The sequence below is a fragment of the Lonchura striata genome, chromosome 3 (assembly GCF_046129695.1).
Source record: "Lonchura striata isolate bLonStr1 chromosome 3, bLonStr1.mat, whole genome shotgun sequence".
Classification (NCBI taxonomy): Eukaryota; Metazoa; Chordata; class Aves; order Passeriformes; family Estrildidae; genus Lonchura; species Lonchura striata.
The window spans coordinates 34049109-34067335 of NC_134605.1; the positions used below are offsets into that span (position 1 = coordinate 34049109).

The 18227-nt window shown below is 35.7% G+C and overlaps 1 protein-coding gene across 2 annotated transcripts in view; it reads right to left on the bottom strand.

Annotated features, from left to right (window-relative positions):
• CRIM1 (cysteine rich transmembrane BMP regulator 1) overlaps positions 1-18227 on the bottom strand; it is a 171579-nt gene that overhangs the window by 54132 nt on the left and 99220 nt on the right. The window contains exons 5-6 of one of the 2 annotated variants that reach the window (XM_021528076.3): positions 12841-12962; positions 1254-1436 (exon numbers count right to left, since the gene is read on the bottom strand). In XM_021528076.3, the coding sequence (XP_021383751.1) occupies positions 1254-1436; positions 12841-12962 (305 nt within the window). The remainder of the gene's footprint in view (positions 1-1253; positions 1437-12840; positions 12963-18227) is intronic. The other variant, XM_021528080.3, reaches the window with a different exon arrangement.

The window sequence follows — 18227 nt, forward strand, 5'->3', positions numbered from 1 at the left end:
CTGACATACAAACTGACACTAGAATATATAAAATATACACCAAAATATAAAAAATATAAAAATATAAAAATATAAAAAAATTAAAAATACTCTTAAAAAAATTACTTCCTAATTTACTAACCTGATATTTTATTATCCAGATTTTCAGTTTAAATCTCTGAAGCTTTCAGTAGCTTGTAACAAAACAAGCCATTTTTCACCAGATCTTGTGCTGAGTGAGAAGGTCCAGCTCTTGGAGCTGACCCTATTATATGTATTTTTATGAGATACTTGACTTTCTAATTCTCTGCTTGGAATAAAGCATGACTATAATGGATCTTCTGTCTTACTTGCTTCTGCAAAGAACTACAGGAATATTATAAATATATATATATATAATATATCTATTATATATAATAGATAATAAATATATAATATAATATATACATATATATTATATTAAGGAGACTGCAAAGTGAAATTCACAGTAATTACCAGATTCCTCTCCTCTGAGGAGATTTCAGATTTCCAAGTGATTTCACTTATTGAGAAGACATTCTTATGTCCACATTTAAACAAAGGGACTAAAAGTGCTTCATAGGCCTTTTGACTACCTGGTGGCCATAACCTGATCCTTACTGAGGCAAGATCCAAGTGCACAGCACCATGCCTATTTTCCTCTGCTAAAATTCTGGTTGTACTCTGGCAGAAGATGCCTCCAATACTTTCTAGTATAAGTAAGAGGGTCAATGTGAAATTTCCCACAGAGCCCTTTTTAGTAGGACTGCAGGCCAGCAAGGCTCTCAGCAGAGCAAAGGAGGAAGAAAAAAACTTTGACATTGGATTGCTGCCTCATTGCTTTGCTGTAATTTCAGAGGAAAGAAGTTGTGTGCATTATTCTAGCTGAACAGAATAAGAAGGAGGTTGCAAAGCAATCAAAAATTGTCTCAGGGTCACAACTGCAGTTCTGGAGATACCTGTCTAAATGTGTGTGCAGAAATGATAAACAGCTTTTTATGCTATTTGTCAAGAAGGCCCCCCAAAAAGCACTGCACATTTGACTATGTCTAGGTAGTGTCAATGTCAAAGAAGCACTGCAAAGAACATGACAGCACATTCAGGCACAGCAAAAATGTAGAAATGAACTGAATTACAGAGGAATCTGCAAACTTCACAAGGACAAAAGCCCTTGTTTGCTCATTTCCATTGAACAGGCAAATAAAAAAAAAAAAGCAGCAGAATGAAAAGCAGGCAGGATTAACAAGAGACTGTACCTTCACAGACTGGGCAGCACTCTCCTTCCGGCACATAGTACCTGTCACAGTGCAGCTCACCACACTGGGCAGAAAAACAAATAGAGACTCCCGCTTGGCACCGACAAAATCGACAAGCATCCATCCGAAACATGTCTCCATCATAATATTCCATGCTGTTAAATATGCAAGTTGGCTTCCCTTCTGAAAGAAGAAAAAGAAAAAAGTATTTTACAGATATTGTTAAACAGGAAATAGTTCAGCTTATGCTGCTACTGACAAAAATAGATATAAAAGACACGGTTGATTTTTCTTTCATTTTGTAAACTCAAATACAATATAGTTTTAAGAATATGGTATATTTTATTTTCTGTTTCAACAATGGAAGAAAATAAAATGCTATTCAAAACAATCTGTATACAATTGTAAGTCACAACTAAGAAAAATGAAAATCTTGGAAAAAGGCTACAGCACTGGTATTTCTTTTAGGTGTTAAACATTTTTAATTCTCAATGAACCTGAAGCTACTTCAAATTTTAGCACATGAAACAATGTTTTTCTGTTTTAAAAAAGTCAGTTTCTGATGTTTCTTCAGTGTAATCTTCCTCTCTGTAGGACCTGGTACTCAGGTGGATAAACTGCACTAAAGCTGTCCAATTGATAGGTTAAAAAAAAATCAACCTACCAACCAAAACCCAAACATTTTGTGACTTCATGATCTGTTATGCAGAACTGAACACTTCTTTTTTCAAGCAACCTGGAGCTGTAATAGCCAGCTCACAACCATACTCCCCACAAAAAACCAAAACAAAACAAAAAAAAGACAAAAAAAACCCCAAACAAACAAAAAAAAATCCCACCTCAATTGTAACAATAGTAACATAATCACTTTGGTGTTTCAAAAACATAAGATGGGTTGTTCTTGTATGCCTCCATCTACAGCAGAGCCTTGACATATAATTAAAGCTAAACTTTGAGGGAAACTAAGAGCCTCTCAAAATTTTGAAGTATTTTGGGAGGAACACTGCTCATTTACTTTGTTAACATTCAAAAAAAAGGAAAAAATATGTTAATTAAACCAATGAAACAGACTGCAGATTTAATCAGCTTTTTCTCATTATTATTATTATTTTATAAGAGATAAAAGAGATTAAAAAGATATTTGGTTCAAGATTATGAAGAAGATCAACACATCATGCATATATCACAAGGTCTTCATAGAGGTTTTGACCTTGCAGTTACCCCACATTTCTGAAATCACCTCCATAATCTATTTTACAGACACTGTTAGACAGGAAATAGTTTATGTTGCTACTGACAAAAACAGATATAAAAAGACAGTTGATTTTTCTTTCACTTTGCCCATTTAATTTCATTTTCAAAGCCCACTCAGTTCAACCAGCCAACTGATCCCCCCCTCTCTTCCGTGACACTGTGCAGCTCCATGGCTTAGGGCTGAATCATTGCAACTCAAGACACTGTAGGAAATACACTCCAAATTTATGTTCAACCATATTAGGAAATCATGACTTCACAGTATCATCATTATATCACTCAATGACTTAAGCCCCCTTCCTCTTCCCCACTTCAGAATAACATTTTGGCCTCCTATGACACTAGTCCCAAAATTTGTGAAAGCAGCCATCTGAAGTACAGCAGTATCTAGTACACCAGTCTGTTTCTTTCAGAAGCTGTAAATCTAGGAGTCTGAAAAAACAAAGGTTCTGCAAACAGGAAGCTATTTATATCACCAACTACTGCAGGTAAACAGCAAATACTGTGGGTAAACCCAATGTGTTTCATTGCATTTGAAGGAAACAGCAAAGAAAAGAAGGGACAATTGTCCATGTTTCTGATTTCTATAGAACAGATGGTAAAGACTATTTACTTACATATGTAATACCTAGCCACAAAGAGTTGAAAACTGTGCCCACTTTATAGGCAGGTGATTTTTGTTTTGCTTAGCAATCAATCTCACATGGGAGATGAAATATATTTAAAAGAAAAATCAGTATTTGCAGATTCCTTTAAATCCATCCCAATTTCCTTAACTTAAGGAAGCCAAAAACTTTACATCTAAGTTCCTCTTGACGATGACACAGATTTTCTTTAATACTCTAAAGCATTTCAAGCACTTCTTTCAACATATGCTTATACTGTGGTCCAGCCTTGAGTAATTGCAAATGATTGTAAAGCCTTACAGTTGAAATTTGGAAGTATCCTGAGCAATGTTTGATTTTATATGCCTGTTCTGTCTTCAAGGCATAACGTTGAAAGCAGCATAAAAAAAATAAGAGCAAGAGGAGGAAATACCCCTGTGTCCGGGAAAACAGCTATGACCTCATTAGAAAGCAATTCACATAAACAAACACTTGAGAAATATTTCAAGTTTATGCAGCTCAAGCTGTTAGTTTAAAAACCTTCTCAAAAAAGGAAAAGTGCCAACACAACTCAAAGGGTCTTTAATCCATTTGCTTCTGGCTTCACTGTTTTGACTGCAGCTTTCCAGATTTTTACTGATTCCCCCATACCCAAAGAGTAGAGATGAATTCCTGCCTCATTAGAAGTAGAAATATAATCTCCCATTAATTATTGTTATTTTTAAATGCCCAAACAAGACTACGTGACTAACTGCAAATCCTGTGAGGAAACAGCATGTTTGATTCCTACAATGAAAACCACTGTAGAATTTCACTCTGCATGTATTTTTACCATCCAGTCGTATGGTAAGTGTATGTATCCAGACTAAACTATAGACCTAAACCTATGCTTCCATCTATGAGACAAGGATTACTTTTGTTAGAGCCATCTGTAAGACTCCAGTGTTGCAACTGAGTCAAGGCAAAACAAGCACTAAAACAAAGAACTCTAGCTTTAGTTACTCCTGGTGGAAGCCTGATGAAACAGTGAACAACACACTGTGAGATTATAATAATGCATTTCTTATCACATTTATTATCATTATTCACCACAACATCCTGAAAGATATTTCAGTTCCAGTTTTTTTTTGCTGCTGTTTTTGTGGGGATTTTTTTTTGTTTGATTTTTTTTTAAGGTGCCAATTTTATTGCCTTATTGATGTAAGTATGACAGTCACCAAGGGATTAAAGCACATAAAGCTAACATTAATTAAATGCATCTTTTCCTAAATTCATGAATTCATTGTTCTGCCAAAAAAAGAGAAAACTACAGGTAGGACTCTTCAAGCTTAAGTGTGTCACAAAGGAATTCAAACTGCCAAAACTTCATAGCACAAAGCAGCTAAACATATCTGAGAATCCAAATCCTGCTTGTGATGCAAACTACCACAACAGCAAAGGGTATGAGACACAGGCCATGACTTTGTGAACATAAATTCAATGTCTGCTAGCTCTCAGATAACCCAGTAATACAAGATTGATCCAGCCCAAGCACTGAAACACAACTGCCCATCTGTGAAAGAAACTAGGACATTGAAAGAGGGGATGGTCCCCAGAAAGATATAGGTTTTTTTCTGCCGGTGGAACAAATGACATCTCTGCTTCTATATAAAGTCATGTATGAATTTATATGGAAGAATGACTATGATTGACTTGATTTGGCATTAAAGTTCCTGCCACAGAGTTAAAAGAAAAATAGTTCTGATGCAAATTTAGCTCTACATGGCCACAGCCTTTTTGTTCTGGGGGCGAGAGCCCAAAAAGGTGGCACTAAACACCACAGCCTCACACTATACAAACAGTGATCATCTCTCAAACCTTTATCATCAATCTGAACTGCAAAGGGACACAATCTGTTTTATCAAATTAGTTTTCAAAGGTATTTACCTTCTACATGTAAATCTAATTAAATACATATTAGTTCCATGGGCTGAACTATCCCCCCAAAAAATCCCTTTTGTTATTGAGGTATCTGCAGTTTCCTAATACTTATGGTTGTATTTAATTAGAGTCTTGGAACAGCTCAGAAAACATGCAAGTCTGGCAAACCATCCCTTGTGAGGCACCAGGTCTGCACATGTCACACCAAGCACATGAGGCGCCTCAGAGCATCAGCCCTCTGTAGGCAAGTTTGGGCCTTTTCTTCTGTAGTATCAGAAATTCCAGCACTCCCAAACTGGAAGCAAGATTGAAAACAATTTTCAGTTGTTTAAAGGATTAAAAGGTTCATGATTCCAGGACTTCAGACATTCCTTCAGTATAAAGAAGTATTTGTACCAGAGCCTTGGAAGGAACTCAGGTATGTGCTGTGAACTTTCTATTAAATGAAAGGGAAGGAAACTGATAAATTTGAATCCTGTGTCTGTATAAACAAAATACAGAAAAGCTTTCAATTTTTCAAAAGCTGAGATGATAAGAGTTTAAAAAAGAGAAGGTCACATGCCATTGCAATTGGCCTATAACAAGGCAACTGTATGCTGTTGCTTCCTTTCAAGCATAAAAAAACAAGCTAGGTATAAAAACTATTTGGATTCTTACTCTTCAGGTTGCGCTCCTGAGTTTCCCTAAGCAGCACATTCCTTATTACTACAGCATATTATATTGCAGCATATTCCCTATTAATACAATTACAGAACTGTTCTGAAAGTCCTTTGGTTGTGCATGGTCTAAAAAGATCATCCAGAATCAGAGAAACCAGAATTAAAATAAAACTATTATTTGCAAATGAATGCATTTATTTATACAATTAAAAATACTTTCACAGCTTAAAATAATGAAATAGTATTTTGTGGCAACTGCAGTCTGTAAAATATATTAAAAGATCCTTAGGATAATGAGAAAGCCCAAATTCAGCTCTACCTGATACATCCCTGTCTTAACATTTTCTTTAAAACCACCAGTAATGGAGGAAATGAAACCTATCTATTAAAGAATTCAACAGTTTTATCTACTGTAACAGAGCAGAAATCATGGAAGGGGTAATTCAGGTTAGACACAAACAGCAAACAAATAGAAAGAGTTTCCTCTAAGTTTCATTATATTTCTCATCTTTGAGGTCTCATGCCCTACAGTTTTTTCTATCCTCCAGTATACAAATTTCTTGCTAAGAGGAATCATCCTCAGGACACCTCAGGGTGTCCCCGCCTACATACTCTCTTACAAATAAAATGTACACCTTTGTTTAAATTTTAATTTTCTTCCATCAGGTCATGTGTTTTAGTGTTTGATTGTTTCTGTGATTTTCTACAAGGCTATCCCCCTTCCTTCTCTTAATTCCTTGTAGAAATTAAGCAGTGCTGCTTTTTAACATCCTGCACTCCTACTACAGGAAAATACCAGGATAACAAAGGAGGAGCTGGGGCCATAGAGGGTTGTGGCTATGGTCTAAAACCCCCAAACAATGACAGATTTTCTTGATGAAAACAATCCTTGGAAGCAAGACATGTTCTTCATAACAAAGGAATGTGTTTAAATCCCAGTGGTCTCTGTCAGTCCATCACAAGAGAAAATACATGTTTCTGATCAGGTTAAAATACATGTTGATCAGCAATCAGGAAAATACATGTTGTGATCAGGTTAGCCATAGGCATGTTAATATGGCACAGAATTTGAAACAGTAAAGCTTATTATGCATGGCCAGGACATTTGTGAGGAGCCTCTAGTGCAAAAGAGAAGTTAAAAATTGTAAGGAAAAAAAAAAATCTCCAAATCTACAACAGAAGGCTGTCTGGCATTCTAACAGGTCTAGCCATGTCTCCCATGCTTTGAGAAAAATACTGAATTCTAACCTTGTCCTCCAAACTCTTGGCAACTTCATCCAAGTTTAAAAATCCAGCAGTATTTGAGTCAGAGCACATCTGAAGATATTAGTCTACCAAGACAAGTAACTTTGGCAAAAAAACTTAATTATTTCACCAAAGTAAACACTAGAAGCATATACTTTTTTTTTTTTTTTTTTTACTTTTAAACCCAGGCAGAACTGCACCATCTGACATCTAGTATTTTTTGTATATATCACATAATTTCACAGAATCTATACAGCATCTTGTGTTTCATTAACCAACAATAAATAAGTGTTCTTTTTTATTTTGTTATTTTTTATTTTAAAAAAATAATTTTGCTTTTAAAACTCAGTCTCTACTTCCCACTGAAAAACCCTCCTGCTCCTAGTGAACCACTTTAGAGTTTTGAGTCTGGTTTCCACACCCAGCTGTAGTCCTGACAATCCCTACCCCATCTTTTTTATCTATTTATCTACAGACTACTTTTTACCAGGAATTTTGGGTTGTCCAGCCCTCAGTTTTCTGTGTTTTCCTTTTCCCTCTTGTTTTAAATATAACTGGCAATGACTTGCACTATTTCACACACTTTCCCAAGTTTGCCTAGGGCAAGTATAATACAGGTTCAGGGGATCTAAAATATTTGACTTGGTTTGGTGGACTCACCAACTTTTTCATTATATTAGACCAAATTCTCATCCAGCTGTGACTGGTGAGTAGCCATGAATTTCAAATACCTTTCAGACGTTCTGACTGAACAAAAGCCAATAAACCCTGAAACCAAACCTCAGTCCACAACTAAATCCCTCTACCTTTTTGGTATGAGATTATCCTCCTTTAATGTTAATCTTATTAGCTACCAAATAATTTGTTATCTTTTTCATCTCACAATGCATTTTGCATTTAATTTTTTAAGAAGCTACCTACTTGAAGTCCATCACAAAAATCTGTGGTTTTGGATGGCCAAAGAGAAATATGCAGTACTGTTCAATTAGAATTAGGACTGTTTAGTTCTCTGCTCCGAGACAGACAATTACCTTGGTCAAATCCTTATTACTTTAGAGCACACACAAAGTAAGTTTACTGAAAGTGCAATAAAGAGTGCCTAAATTAATGCAATAAATAATGGAAACTCCATGGTAGATGGTGTCTGTGAGGTACTTCACTAGGACTTCATTCCTCCTTCTAAGGTGAATATTTTCTTGCTGACCCTATATTCCCCATCAAATCCTTTCAGTAGTCATTGACGCTCCCTTTAGAAACAAGCCATTCTTATTTCCTTTTAGAAATAGTGGAATGACCTTTATACTCTTCTGCACCATGAGATTAATAATGGATCTGCAATTGCTGTGAGGAGCTCGTGCACCAACAGGTGACAAGTGTGATTAAAGAAGATTTTTAATCTTTCCTCTAATGCAGTACCACTGTATAGAGATGCAAGTGTGAAACTAGCCAGAAGGCACAGACTAAAAAGAAATGCCTACTTTATGTCAGTTTATCCTCACAAATAAGGGGAAAAAAGCCCACAGAAATAGTTAACAAAATACTGATTATGAGTCACATCAAGTGGTCTTACTTATGAAGGAGATCACTTCTGACCACCATGGAATTATCAGTACCCCCTAAACCAGCAGAATAGAAAGGGCCAAAGTCTTAAGTCATGAGGAAGGTGTGATTTGATCTTCCCAGGACCAATGCAAGTTATTGTCATCATTCATCATGATGGATGCCCATCACTGGATAGGGCACTGAAAATCCACATCTCAATACCCAGGGAAAATGGATTTGGATTCCACAGCCATCCTTGGCAGAGCTGGACTCTAAAATCACAGCTCACACACTGCCATGGCAGAAAGCAGCCTGGTTCTCTTGACCTTGAACCATGCCAACACATTGATGAGGACCACTCACACATGTAATGTACCATATTTCACAAACCAATCAACAATAATTTTCAAGTACCAGTTATTTTCAAGGAAACTTACTGAGAAGTGAAAGCTCCGACTGACAGAAAGCAGCAGCTGCAGGATGCCTGGTAATTGCTCTCTCAAATTTCTAAGGCGCAGCTCACAGTCAGTATGTGCTTTAAGTGCAACTTATATTCAAGAGATCCATGCATCAATACCTAATTAGAGAACAGGCAAGTTTGGATACTCACTCTTGTTTCCAAGCACTTGAACTCTTGCTGCACATGCAGCTTTTAATCTCTTTAGACTCACTTGTTGATGCTTGTAATTGAATGCCGAATCAATTTTTCTTTCCTTACAAGCTCCCCCATGAGTAAAAGCAGCACACCAGGATTAGCAGACGAAAGTCCTGGTAAATAATATATTTTGTATGGATCAGAAGAAACTAGCTTTTGTAAAATGCAGGATTTTTTTGGAAGGCTGCATATCGTGGGAATCTCTCACTCAATTTTTCCCAAATAAGTATCACATACTATCTAGTATTCTCTAGATGAAAAGCAGTTTTCAGGTAAGTAGGGAAGTTTCATGGAGACCAGCATAGTCTGGCTTTAAACAAAGAAATACTGACTCTCACTTTCCCTGACACAGGGCAGCAGAACCACACAACAGATAAAATCTCTTTGTTTAGTGTGTATCAGTAACAAAGATAACCACACAAAATCTATATATATATATTGTAGAGCTTCTACATCAGTTTTATATTAAATCCAGGAAAAACACATACAAAAGAATAATTGATCTGTCCCCAAACAGTTGACAAACAACAAAGAGAACATACTGTAGAGTCTCTCCATGACATGCATTTTGCAGCCCTTATTAACTATCTACTCAACATTGGCTACTGTTATTCTACAGCTACAGCAGATCTCCTTCCCACACAGTAAAGAAAACCTACCCATACTGTGAACATGTAATTCTGCATCTATCACATTAGCACAAAATTGCAATAAATAGTGCAGAAGTCTGGCCTGCTTTAACATTCTGACCATTGTTAGGGTTACCTAAATATAAAAATTAGATTTTTTGCACTCTACATACAGTAATTCGTAATGGATACTCTTTTTTTAAGGTAATGATGATCAGTATTCTTCCTGACTGCTCCTCCTGCCACGTCCACTGCCAAAGGAATTATTTAATTCTTTTAACTATTTAATTCAATAGATGTTACAATAGCAGGAAAACAATACTAATGAGAGTATGTACGCTTCTTTTTTATTCCATCCTCTTGCTTGTTTTTCAGAGGTTTTCAAACACAGAAGTAACTAACAAAACATGTTGGTAATGCTGATTATACAACTGCCCCACTTACCACCTATAAACTCATTAAATTGCATTTGATTAAAAACATGCTTTAAAAAGGCATCTAATTCTAATTGGAAATGATGATAAGGAATTCAGCATCCTCCCAGCAGTTTGTGCCAACAGCTAGCCACCCTTACTGCTGAGAGCAGCTTGTCCCAGATCTTACAGATTTGACTCTTCTTGCTTTGAAGGCATTTTTTTTTAACGAAGCAAAGAAATTGATCTAAGCCTATTACTGTAAGATACTTTCTCCATCTGTTACTGATATCAATTGTATCTCCTCTGCACTTGTTAGTATTTAAAAGAAAAAAAACAGAACTGGATATTGAATTCAACTACCAGTTTCACTGAGAACATTCCCCCCTCCCCTTCATTTTAAACTGACAAAACTAGTGGTAGGGATTTATTACACACATACACACACGTACCAGTCAGTCGTTGCATTAAACATGCATCTAGAATTTCTTGTCATAATTAGTTTTCTAGGAATTTAGAAATTGTGGAGGGCTTATTTGTAATAATTGTCCCTGAAAAAAAACCCACTTAAACATGCTAAAATGGATTTGAAAAAAACCCAAATTCTAAAGCAATGCAGATCATGTTCTGTGACTATTCTGTCTTCTCTACCAATGATATACCATGCAATACAAATGTCACACAATCATGAGTAGTGTCACAATTGCTCACAGATTATTTTTAAAAATATTTCATCATCTTCAGGTTTATAACTATTTCCTCTTTCCGAAATGGAGCATCATTAATAACTGCACCTGGGAGTTTGCTTGAAGCACTTTAAAATCACATCACACAGCATTAGTTTATAAAATTTGATTATAGCACTAAGTAAGTAACATACCAACAAATGTGATTTTCTAAAAAAGTATTTAGCTTTTCTGACCAGTTTTCTCATGATTATTTTTTTTAAAGAGGAACTTATTAAAGATAATTTTGATACTGGCCTGGAATATATTAAAAATTATTTTTAAGGACATATATAAGACAAACCAAAAAACCTTAAATTTTCTCCAATCTGCCCTTTCTGCTTCTCTCTGTAGCACCACCTTCCCTATTTCTTTTTCCAATTTACCCTGTATTCATAAGCTACTAAAGTATAGAAAACCTGAGAGGTGGAAAAAGGAATCTTGATGCAAAAGCAGCTTGGTTCTTTGGAGTGAGCTCCAGTGCACAATAAGGCAGTAATGCCCAGGGCAAGAGTGCTACAGACAGTCCAAATTCAATGTTATCAATGAAAAATGAATCTAACTTCTATTTGGAAACAGGACATGAAGATGCCACAAAAAAAAAAAGTGGGCAGCTTAAACAGCTCCATCTCAGCCTGGTACCCTGTATGTACTGCAACAGTTTTGTCAGCCATATCCACAAATAACATGCACGCTGAAGAGAAGCAACTAACATGGTGGTTTGTACCTTTGAGACATCCTATCAGAAACTGGCTGTTTCTTGCTCAAACTACTGAAGTAAATCCTGAATTAAACATTGCATTGAGGCGTCTCATACAGGTAAATCAGATTCAGAAATGATACTTTAACAGAATGAAACAAATATGAAACAAATATGAAACAAATATGAAACAAAGATGAAACAAAGATGAAACAAAGATGAAACAAAGATGAAACAAAGATGATTACTTTAGTGCACATGAAAAAAAAGTAGATAAGTTGCATTTATATAATCTTACCCAAATAGCGAAATAATTACTCTAAAAGCTAAGTAACCTGTGTCTCTTTATGATAGAAATTCTTTTATTCATATGGGAAAACTTAATTCTTATATATAATATCCCATTATATGTACTATTACTTTTCAATCAGCTTTTGTATATTTAAAATATTGCTATGTGTAAATAACACAGACCTTCTCCTAGAGAAAACTCTCTCTCTGTCTCCATTTGCAATGACAATTGTAAAATAAATGCTGTTTCAAACATTTGATACACATACCACTAAACAAGATCAAATATTTCTGGATAAATATTAATTAATAAATACTGCAACAGCTTGTAATTTTTAATGGTCAGAAATTATTATGCAAGCCTTCAAGAGTATTTTCCCCCTTACCAATAGTCAAATATTGCTTCTTCACAATTCACCATATACACAGCATATATATACAGTTCTATATATAGAACAGTCCTCAGATAAGAGTCACTCACATGAAAAATTTAAGGTTTTCCAGTATTTTCTAAACATTTAGATTGGAAAGCAAAGAATGATAATAAATATATTCCTACACTGTCTTATAATTTCTAAAGGTTGTACATCTGTGTTAAAAATTACTTTGCATTTGATTCTTAAAGCAAACCCTGTAGTCTAATCAGCATGCCTTCACTTAAGAGTGCTGCCACAAGCAGCTGTAATAGTTAACAAAAATTTCATTTCTAGAAGGCCTCTAGTGTTTTCTACTGGCAAAAGACTGTATGAAAGACATGCAGTGAGAGAGTCTTGCTAAAACTGTAATTCTCTGAGTCACAGAGAAAAGTGCTTCAGAAACTAAAGCAGAATGACAGCTTAAAAATTACAGTTTCCCACGTCAGTATCTTCACCTAAAAATAACCAAATGCCCAGCATCCCCCAGAGACAAAACCCCCTCCTGTTGAGATGCTAGAGGAAGTTTCACATACCGCTGACACATTCAAAGACATCACAGCACTTGCCAGGCGTCCCATCTCCACGCGAGACTATCTGGGGCACGGTGCCTGCCTCGCACATGGGGAAACCACAGAGCCCAGTGAGACACTCACACCTGAAACCAAAGAACAGCAAGGAAAAACCCGTCAATAAAAGGAGCCACATACAAGGTGAAAGAATAAGAGAAAAACAAAGTCAGAGCACAAGTAACAGCTTTGGCATATTCATGTCTTAGTACTCAACAACCAAGATATTTTATCAATCTGAAGGGGTTTTTTTTAACCATCCAAACTCTGTTGGCTGTCAAACAAACATAAAGGTGGTAGTGTGCAACACCAATGGTGGTCTTCTGCCCTGTGAATTTAAAAACTATAGTTACTGTGTTCTCCAGACTTGCAAAATAAGGCTTCTCCTCCAATTCTGTCTTGAATAACCAAAATTGATGAAACACTAATAACAGAAATTGCATTCACTCATCAGAAGGGTGTTCTCTCATTAGGAAACCACATTATATCCAGTGTAATCTTGGGAAAAATTAAGAGAAAGGAAGACTGGAATCATTAAATCTAAGCTGAAGGAAAATAATTGGAAGTTCGCTTTTAGTGTTGATGCTGCTGCAGTTTGCAGAGGGTGAAATGTGACACCAAATAATGTGGGAAGCTAGGTATATTAAATACTGTAGTTTGTTTTGGATCATTCTAAAAGAACTACTTTCTCCATGTAAGTAGTATTTATTTGCTTATTTAAGAAAACAGCCTAACAAACTGGGAGATATAAAATGTGGAGAAACAATAGGCATGTTGGCTTCCAGATTCTTTGCTTTATGATTAACCTAACAGTTTAAAAGACAAATGCTTAGGACTTTTGATAAGTTTACATTTAACAGAGTTCTTGCCCTGAACAATGAGCACATTTTAGGGATAAGTAGCAATGATTCCTGCCTATAAAATTCTGCTTAAGAATTATAAGATCCTGTAATTATGAATTAAAGAAATAAGAACTCTGCTTGTTAATAACCATTTCAAATATTTTAAGTATCCCAAGATAATCCCCACATTAAACAAGAAGGAGCAGCATCAGCCCTTACTGCATTTGCTTATTCTTTATGCTCAAAAAGCAACAAGTTTCGTTCTCCTCTGCCATGCATATCTCTTTAATTGCTCAACAGCCATTTCATCTCAGATTAGGAATGAGGAAAAACCACCTCTCAACAGACAGGCTATTAATATCATTCCCTTTAACCTCATCAGTGTTAGATAAAATTGTTATATTCTCCAGTGTAAGGTATTATTCAAAATATAAGTAAAGTCAAGGAATCTCAAAGAACCTCTATTAAACTATTTGAAAAGGCTTCTTAAATTACTGCATTACAGAAGCATGTTACTGTAAAGTGTAAAGTCCACATCACAAATAATGTTAAATACACCAAGATAACTTTATATGCACATATATGCTATATGCTACAGTGCAGCAACATCTTTAAAGCAGGCATTAAAAGGTTTGGTTTTTTTTATTCTTTGTTGGTTTGGTGTTTTTTTTGTTTGGTTGTTTTTTAATAATACTATGCTTCCTATAACACTAAAGGATAATGGATGAAATAAAAAAAGAGTACAAAAATTAAAGTTTTATTTATCACACCTTTGTGTGTGACATTTTCTTCTCAACTTATTTGTAAATACAAAGACAGAGGGAATTCCTTTCTTTACTGTGTGTTGCTTGCCATCAGAGATGTAGAAGGAAGAAAAGGCATTCTGGCTTCTGCTACATGTGATCAAAAAATCTAAAGGATTTGTGACAGCAGTTTCCCTTTAAGATGACTCTGTAAATAATTTTACAGAATTACTAATATTTCTCACATTTGCTGTCCCAATAGTACAGGAAGATGGTGAAGGGTAAGAAAAAAGATGACCACTAGCAAACAATGAAAAAGAAAAAATAGCACAGTCAGGCTCATGGGATTTGTACCTTAACCAAATGTCCTTATTTTGCATGGGTTGTTGGTACCTCACATGCAAAAGCAGGACATTTTTGAGAGATGTCAAACCAGATTGTTTTGAAAGATGTGTTTCCTTTTTGAGAAGGATGAAACACAGAAATAACTACCTACGTATTACTAAAGAAAAACATATGTTTTAATATGTTTTAACACATGACAGAAAAAAAGTACAGACAATCTGTAAATGGAATTAAAAGCCTAAATAAAAATTGAAATTTTATTTCAACAATCCTGTATTCAACATCCAGATGACCTCTGGGAAAATAGTTAGATCAAATTTCCTGAAAATTCAGAGAAAATAGCACACACTAGGAAAATAGTTGTGGTCCTTGATTTTCCAAATTTTATGAGCTGAAATTACCACTCTTAGTTCTACTGCCTTCACAATAAGCTTTCTCAGAAGTATCTTCTTTCTTTTTGTCTCATATTCCTTGTAACTCATAGAACTGCAATATCGAATTATTGGATTAATAAATTGTACTTTCCCCCCTCTCATTTTTTTCCCCGTCAACAGCTTAAAAAAAAAAACCCAAACAAAAACCAAAATGCAAAACTAAACCACAAGAAATTATGAATCACCGCTTTAAATAAGATAGGACAATCTTCCATAAAAAGGGATGAAAGAGATATTTAAAATATTGGCGGGAGCCAATTCTTCTTTTCTCCAGAAAAGACTCTCTCCTATTCAAAGTAATTAAAATTTCACATACTCAGAGTGCAAGCAAACAAAACCTCAACAGTCCAGAATTTTATAAATTTTCCTCCCATTTGGTTAAAACATAACCCATGCATAGGAGAAAGTCAAAGTAGAAAATTATCTCAGATGGATTTTTAAATAGTCTCCATTCTTTTCAGCCAGCTCTACTACGAAAACCTTTGACCATTGTCCAGGCTATTAGCATGGAAAACATTCTTTTGGAGACAGAAGTCTGTCAGAAAGAAACCAAATGAACTCTGGTAGCTGAGCATGGCTGTCATGCTGCCAAAACAACATCTGGAATAAGTGATCCCATTCTCAGCAAGAGAGCAAGATAAGCTTTAGAAAACTAGATTTTTCTGAAGTACCTTTTTGAGCAGAGTGATGGATGGAGCAGCCCAGTTCTGTGCTCTGCCACAAGCAGCTATCCACCTATGCATATCTTACCCATGGTAATGGAACACGAGGTTTGAGGAAGTTGAGCAGGTCAGTTTGAGTTAAGCCTGTTGACAGTGGCCATGGTCCTTCTCAGGCTTCTCTAAAATTCAGACAGCTGTTCAGTAAGGCATCAGGCTGGTCCTAAGCTGCTGCCCCCAAAACTGCAGCTTGCCTAAGGAAAGCAGTCACAGCAGAAGGTGCTACAATTAAACCTACCCCAGGAGAAGACAGCCCTTTAGGGCACCCTGTAGGACATCTTCCATGCACATGGCTGCAGTGACACCACTGCAACTTCAAATGGCACTGTGGCATCCAAAAGTTCTAGCACTAAAGGGAGGGGAATACTTGAATTCCCAGGAAGCTGCCCCTAACACACCTTATTAGCAAAGGTTGCAAGGAAACAAGCCTCTTGGCATGTTATTACCATAACAGCACTCAAGTCAAGCCAAGAACATGTCCTTTTAACAAGGAAGAACAGTCCTGTACCAGGGTACAACATAACCTTACAAGAAGGCCCAGAAAGACATAAGAAGAATCAAACAGCAATGTCACCTGAAAGGGTGCTGGCATGGCCTGGAAGGAACCAGGAATCTCAAGGAAGAAGTTCGCTGCACTAAAATTTTGCAAATATAAAATCAACCTGACTGATAAAAGGAATTATCTCCAGTTATTCAGGCTAAAAAACCGAACCAAACCAAACCAACAAAGAAACAAAAAAACAAAAACCAAAAAAAAAAAAAAAAAAAAACCCAACCAAAAAAAACCAACCCAACACCAAAAAATCATCATTACAAGAAAAACCCTACAAGTAATCCTAGAAATTTCAACAACAGAGCAAGGCAAACCAGTATATAAAGAAGCAGAAATTAGATGATGTACATCAACACATACATTGAGGAAAGTGACTCCTTCAGCAATATAAATAGTCTGATTTTTAAAATCAGTTTTTAAAGTTTTCAGAAGATAAATAAGTTTAGTTTAGTTTATGTTTGAGGTGTTTTGGTGGTGGGGTTATTTTGGTTTGATTTTTGTTGTTTGAGGTTTTTTTAATATAATCGCTAAGCTTTTTTCTTTATGTCCCCAAAAGTGCAAAAAGGAAAAGGAAGAAGATTAAAAAAAATTCAAATTGAATACTTGTAAATGACAACTTTTACTTCAAATCCAATTATCTTGGTTCATTTACTTCTGTTATTAAACAGATTTAAAGTGAGAAGGGCTTGCTTAGCCTCAGAAAAGCAGTTTTGATGGTAGGATCAAAAGAGTTCTCCAGGCACAAGGCATAATGGCTATGAAAATAAGAACAGGCACCCTGGAAAAAAAGATTTAGTATCAGTGAATGGGAAGGTTGAGGCAGGGGTGTGTTGACAAGAGGAATATTTATCTTGAGGATCAAAACAAAATTAAAGTCTAAAGCATTGAGACTAGAGAAAAGCACTCCTGAAACATACTTCACGTTCCTGTGGAGATTTTATCACAGTCTTTCCCCCCCCTCCCTCCCCTTGCAGCAATCTAGTACAATTTGCATTAACATTATTAACACTTACATTAGTAGATAAAACTTCCACAGATGTATTAATAATAGAAGCACTTAAGGGTACTGTGAAATCAGGAATTTTCAGAAGAGCATTATCAACACTTGACAGTGGCAAAGGAAAGTTTAACTGCAAGACCCTGGCTACCATCAAGTACATGATATAAATGATGATGATACAGAAAAATTAAATATTGAATCTAGTAGTCTCATGAAATGATTGAAGAATTCTTTCCATATTATTCACACGTGAATCCACAATGTGAGTTAAGCAGACAGGACAAAGCCACCGCCTCCACTGCAGGCAAAGCCAAAGGCATTGGGACACCACCATACATGAATTTCAACTAGAATTTTCCTAAATATTCAGTCAGACAGACTGGAGAGTTTTTGCTTACAAATTCAGTGAGCAAAATTGCATTTCATGCATTTTTAAAGATAGTATTCAGAAAATAAGTAATGAATTTTTTTTTTCATGGAAATATTTCAGTGTTTTATTTCAAAGATCAATAATAAACCTCTAAAGAGAGATGACAGAAAAACTGTGGAAGCTGCATATAACACTTACTATGAGACTCTTTGCTAATGCTCTGTTTACTGCTATCTAAACAGACTCATATGGAAGTTCTTCCTATTTTATTTTTTCAGGAGGTTTACTTATTGAGAAATCAAAGTCAGTGTGCTCCCAAATAAGAAATCCTTTTTAAAATCCAGATAT